The 6,262-nt window shown below is 36.6% G+C and overlaps 1 protein-coding gene across 2 annotated transcripts in view; it reads left to right on the plus strand.

Moving 5' to 3' along the window:
* The window catches only part of tln1 (talin 1), a 70,251-nt gene extending 65,889 nt beyond the window's left edge, over positions 1 to 4,362 (plus strand). For both annotated transcript variants that reach the window (XM_044144503.1, XM_044144504.1), the window contains 2 exons: positions 2,218 to 2,343; positions 2,995 to 4,362. In XM_044144503.1, coding sequence (XP_044000438.1) covers positions 2,218 to 2,343; positions 2,995 to 3,129 — 261 coding nt within the window. In that variant the 3' untranslated portion in view covers positions 3,130 to 4,362. The remainder of the gene's footprint in view (positions 1 to 2,217; positions 2,344 to 2,994) is intronic.
* Positions 4,363 to 6,262: the final 1,900 nt, after the last annotated feature.

The raw sequence follows: 6,262 nt of genomic DNA on the forward strand, positions 1-6,262 counted from the left end.
GCCACTGATGCTGGTGACATAAAACTGAAGACACTCAGTTTTATGTCTTCTGTTTATGAAAGACATAAGACTGAATGTCAATAATACTCATAATACAACTGAATTGTAATTTGAATGTGTCCTATTATTGTTGTCATAAGTGAATTGGCTTGTTTAATTTAAAAACTCCCCAAACTACTGAAAATTGTCCTCCATGTGAAGGGGCGTGGCCAAGCAGCTCTAGGCGCCCCCTGAACTGAGATGGGCTAAATGGCACATTGTAGAGACCTGAAATTGGTTGCTAGAACCCCCTATCTCAAGAAAAAGTGAGGTGTGGCCTAAAATGTACAGGAAGGTGGCCATTTTGGGTCAAAGGGCCATTTTTGCTTTCACACACCTCGAACTTTAGTCAGCGAACTTGTCCTGGAGATTTTAATTTATTAGATTTACATTTGTTCAATATACAGTTAGGGGATGGGAGATTAAAAGTTATCAAATTCTCTTGTTTTGAAGCCTTTTGTTTTGATGTCTAGAGAGTGTGGCCAGGTCACAAACGTGGCCCCCTGTCCACACATTTGGAAACCTTTAACTTTCACATGCAAAGGCCGAGTTGCATGTGCATCTAACATGTTAGATGTTACTATCAATGTTAGTATCAATGTTAGATGCACGAATATACTATATGGTCATATCCTGGAATCATCAAAGCCACACCCCCCTATGAACAAGAAGTCAATTTTTTAACTGAGAAAGGTCCATTTCTGACCCCTTTCACTTAGTCCACTTGACATTTTGTCAGAAGAGTGATAACAAGTTGGTCTCACTTGCTTTCAAACACATAAACTTATTTCTGTAGACTGATTCAGTGTAGCAAAGTCTGACATGAAGCCATTGTCATACGTTTGGCTCTCTATTCCACATATTTCAGCCGATCTGCACCCAATTTCATACAAGACTTCCTGCTCTTATAAGACTTCTTATAAGCTCCTCCGAGGGAATCCCAAGGCGTTCCCAGGCCAGCTGAGAAACATAGTCCCTCCAGCGTGTCCTGGGTCTTTTAACATTTATTTTAATTCACATTAAAATAATTTCTTTTTCATCTGCAAAAAAAGTACTTTAGGCTGATTTCTTCACAATATTCCAATTCTTTGATTTCCTGTTTTTGTGGCTTTTATGAGCTGGAAGCTCTAATTATGGAACAATAAACAAACAAATACTTGAAATCGTTTAAACTGTGGACCCTGAATCTAACCCATAAAAGTTTAACTTTTCATTGGAATTATGACAATTAAACAACTTTTCCATAATATTAAAATTTTTTGGAAAGGGTCTGTATTTGTTTCGAAAGCATTTTGATGTGTTTAAGTGCTTTAATGAGATAAAACGTTCTTGTCTCTAGTGCGATGATGGTCACGGTGAGGATCAGGGTATGTTTTATGTCAGTCCTCTGACTGCAGCAACATTCCAAACAGAACATAAACCAGTGAAGAAAGCGTACTGAAGTGTTGTGACTGGCTGCTTTCAGCTCTCACAACCACAAAAGGGAAGGCTGCGATGTCTGAAGTGATCTGCCCAATGAGAGAAATGTTTGCTCTGTTTGCCTTTTAACGCTGGCCTCCAGCTCTAAGCAGGAATCAGACTCACTGCACACAACTGGAGCTCTTCTTCCAAGAGTTATTGTCCACAGTCTGCATGAAGCTGCTCTCCCAGAGCTCAATGATTCATCTCTGAGTCATTGTAATAACAATGCATCTGCATTTGTTGTTGTCCACCATTCCCAGACAGTTCCACCAAAAAGGTGTTTCAGTCAGATAAAAAAAAAAAATCAAAATTAGAATTAAAAAGTCCAGGTGTGCACTGTGGTGGCGTAGCGGGAGGCCACAATGTGTGTATGAATCCTCGGTTCTTGAAAACGCCGTTACAGGTTAGAGTCCCAGCTGGATGACCTTTACCTTTCCCCTCTCTCTCTGTTATGACCCCAGGTCTAGAGGACCAGGGGGGCAAAATCAAAATGAGTTCAGAGATTAAAATGGTCCATTATAAAAAAAGGTTTCACCTACGAGAGTACACTTTAACCTGCTTAACACTAGACTGCACTCAAAACAACCCAAAATAAAATTGTCAGGGGCCGTAATACTCTAATTGCCCACTTTCTGTATGACCACACTCAAATAGAGGCCTCTAGAACCGATAAAACCTTTAAAAAAAGAATTAGAGTCATAAAATGTTTTTCTGCAGGCTGCTGGAAATGCTGTGAAGAGGGCATCAGACAACCTGGTGAAAGCAGCGCAGAAAGCAGCCTTTGATGCTCAGGATGACCAGGCTGTGGTGGTCAAGAGTAAGATGGTTGGAGGCATTGCTCAGGTAAGTCATGTCAGCACAGACTGAACACATTTACATGTAGCTCCAAACTGGGACAGGATGAAGATCTAAAGCATTATATGCATGTTTGTAGATGTTCTGAAATCTCATGAATAACTTGCATATCATTCTACTCTTCTTGTCTGCCTTTTGTTCGCATTATAGAAATAAACAACCTTTTTATTACCATATTAATTTACTGAATATGACTTGATTTAAAGTATTTACACATGTTTACAGAATCTGAAAATGGGGCTAAATGAGAATGTTTTAATCTTGTGTCACTGCATGAGTATTGATCCACAGTAATGTTCTTGGCTAACTGTGTTGATAACTCCTGGCTAAAAGAAGTAAACCTTCATTTCAAGTCATTTTACACCCCAAGGACACAGAAAGTTGTGTGTTACTGGCTCAAAGTTCTCAGAAACTCATCACCTTGAAGAAGCAAAATGATAATTTAAGAAAATTTTCTAAGTGACATTTACATTGTTGGGAAATTTTGGGATTTCAGTAACTGTTTATTTAGTACTATATTAGCTATCATAAGTCTAAGCTCAAAGCTATCCTTAGAAGAGAATAAATGTTCACTAGTTTCATTTTCTGATTGATCTGTGAGTCTGAAGCTGCTCTGATAACCTCCGGTGGATTTTTCAGATTATCGCCGCTCAGGAGGAGATGCTGCGGAAAGAAAGGGAGCTGGAGGAGGCAAGGAATAAGCTGGCCATGATCCGAAAGCAGCAGTACAAGTTCCTCCCCTCAGAGCTGAGAGAGGATGGCCAGGACCAATGAGAGTGGGCCGGGGGGGGGGGCAACCAACCGCAAATCAGCTACGCAAGTCATTGTGAAACGCTCAGGACCTAATGATTCAGATCAGATCTAACAGCAAGTCAAACTCCATGTCTACAGTAACGTATCCGAATGCTTTAACAGTAGAGCAAAAATATGCTAAATAGTATATTATGACAGTGATAAAAAAATGTTTGCTTATACTGAGACATATGCTTTCACATGATAATTAAGTTATGTATGCTTCTAATTATATATGTTTATATTCCTTAGAAAGTGAGTCTTTTTTACTTTTCTGTGATCTTGATGTGAGGCTTTAGAAAGCCGTAGGAGTTCATTCCTCTGCCCTCCTCTCTTGGATTCTGTTACATCACATTGCAATGAAAATGGAATATTATGACAGGTTTATCCTTCAGTGACAATCTATGCAAAGTTTCTAAGCAGATTTATGTTTTATTTTTAGATGCATATCTAAATGTACACATTTTCTTGTGTCTGAACACACTTCCAAAGAGTCTTGATATATAGGTGGTAGTAATAGACGTTTCTGCCATTTTGTCTGAGTATTTTCTTTTTACTGTACAAAACTATAAGAAAAATTAAAGGTTTGAATTTTATAGTTTAGGACAAGACTATTTTAAACAGATTAGTTAAAAATCAGTATTTTTAAAAGAATAAAATGTGTTCAACAGATGTGATCTTTGAGTTAGTATTTAGACCAGGATCTGATTGGAGGACTTGTTGGTGTAGTGAGTATGAAGCCATATATTTAATGTCCAAAACTTTCACATCAGTCTGATGTGTGCTGGACTGATGTTTATTGATCCATTCCACTCAAATGTGTGCCAAACACGTCTGCCAGAGGTGTGTCACACATCTGGACTAATTTGCTCATGTTCAGCTGTTTTTGGAAACATACATCATTGTTAAGAAGAGCAAAATTTGAGCTTAAAAGATGTCCTCTCTTTCAAGTTAAGTATTAATGTTTGATGCCATTTGTTCCTAAAGTGCAATAATTTCATCACTCTACTCAATAAAAGTAGAAGTAGTTTTATTTCCTTTGGAGTGTTTAAAACCTAACCATCCAGTGTGCCATGCAAAGGTTCCAGTCATTGATCATTCAAACTTTTTTTATAGACCATAATTTGATTTGACTTACTGTTGGAATGCAGGTGAAGAGTATTTCTACCCAATGGGCACTGTCATACACAATAAAACCTATTTTCACTGAAATTATTCACATCTGTTTCTTTACTTTTTTCCTCTCATTTAAGACACAAGTTATCCTCTGACTTCTAAGAAAAACTTGTTTGGAAAATTACCAATGAAAATCCAGATATCTTTTTATTGTAAAAAGATTAATAAAATGAACCACATCCTGTCTCTAACATACCTGTTTCTTCTATTCAGTATTTCATGGCACTTAGTATTTACTGTACTATTATATGTCTTTTGATGTTGGGATTATCTCTGATCACAGGCCACCGTAGTTCATGCTATTTTCCTATTGAACTCTAGGGGCTTTGAAGAACTCACTTCTGATAATAACTTCAGTGGATTCTCATGTGCAACATCACAATACCGTGGTCAGGTATGCTGTTTGCCTCTCGTTTTTGATTCTAATTTGTTGTTTGCCACCCTATTATTGTATCTGCTTTTCACCCACTCAGTTGACCAAGTGATTCTTTTCCATTCTCACATTTCAGCAAGGTTGAGGTCGGAGTAGCTTAATGTTTGGATTTGGATGGAATAAATTAAAGAAGGCAATGTTTTTGTTTGAGTTTGTCTCATTCAAAAACCAAGTTGTTTGCAGAATTCCACCACCTACATGCTGATCTGAAGGGAAGCTGTATAATTTGGAAAAAGCAAAAGATGTCACAAATGAAAAAAGAAAGTGTACAACTGTTGTTGGAGCTGACTGCCACTAACACTCTGACAACTTAGAAGATGGCTACATAAAGCATCTGTTGCTACAATTGAAGAAGGAAGTTAATGCTTCTTATTAGTTGATGCAGCAGTGTTTTTGGACTCAAACTTCAAACTATGAGTTTCAGATGTGAAAATCCCTGATCATTGGAAGCTCCAAGGTTTCAACTAAAGATCCTTTAAAACCTGGTGGAAAGTGGGCCAGAGGAATTCAGCACATTTCACAGAGTTTGGACAGAGATCTGAAGAACATGGTGGCCTAACATCATGTAAACACACTCACACAAAACATCTGTAGGATTTGGCAGAACATTTGCCAAAAAAAAAAAAAAAAAAAAGCTTAAACCCCTTAATTTCTTTTGATATTTTAGCATATTAAGCTCAGATTTTGGGGTTTAAATAAATAGCTTGCCAACATGTTTGACTGGAAGCAATATTGTTGTTTTGAGTGACTTAGTCAAAGTCCTGACTTTAATTTTAAATGTTTGAGAATATATGGAGGGGGCAAAAGATAAGGGTGACATCAAAAAGACATTATTGGAGGACGTGATTCTAAAAATATGTGATACTAAAATTGAACGAGTGACAGAAATACAGTTTTTAGTGATTATTGACTATCATCAACTTGGAGACAACATTAAATACATAAAGGAAAAGACCGCAAAAACAATAGCAATTCTCTATAGGTCAAGAAGTATTATCAATTATGAGGCTTTATATATAACTTACAGTTCACTTATGCTGATATATATCATTGTGTGGAATTATGGGGTTTCACACATAAAGCAATGCACCAATAAAAGACAAAAACGAGCCATACGAGTTATTAATAAGATAACTCTGAACATACAAATCCAATGTTTATTAGCTCTGGTTACAAGGTCAAATAACTACAAATTGTGTTGCATCTGTTTTGGTTTTGAATCATTTTTTTCCCTTTTCTGTTTCTGATATGTTATTTGATTTTTTTATATAGTAATGATTGAAGTGGTAATTTAGTTTAATTTGGTGTGTAAGACACATCAAATTAAACTAAATGCCTGTGTCTTTTGAGTCAAGTTCTTTAAATTGCTGATGTGTTTTGAGGTATGGATAACAACTTATTGGATAAATGACTGAATTAGTAAGAAAATCAATCAATAAATCCAATAAAACTTTTTCTCAAAAATAAAAAAAATTGAAACAGATATTCTTTGTTTTTATCTGATGC

The sequence above is a fragment of the Gambusia affinis genome, linkage group LG17 (assembly GCF_019740435.1).
Source record: "Gambusia affinis linkage group LG17, SWU_Gaff_1.0, whole genome shotgun sequence".
Lineage (NCBI taxonomy): Eukaryota > Metazoa > Chordata > Actinopteri > Cyprinodontiformes > Poeciliidae > Gambusia > Gambusia affinis.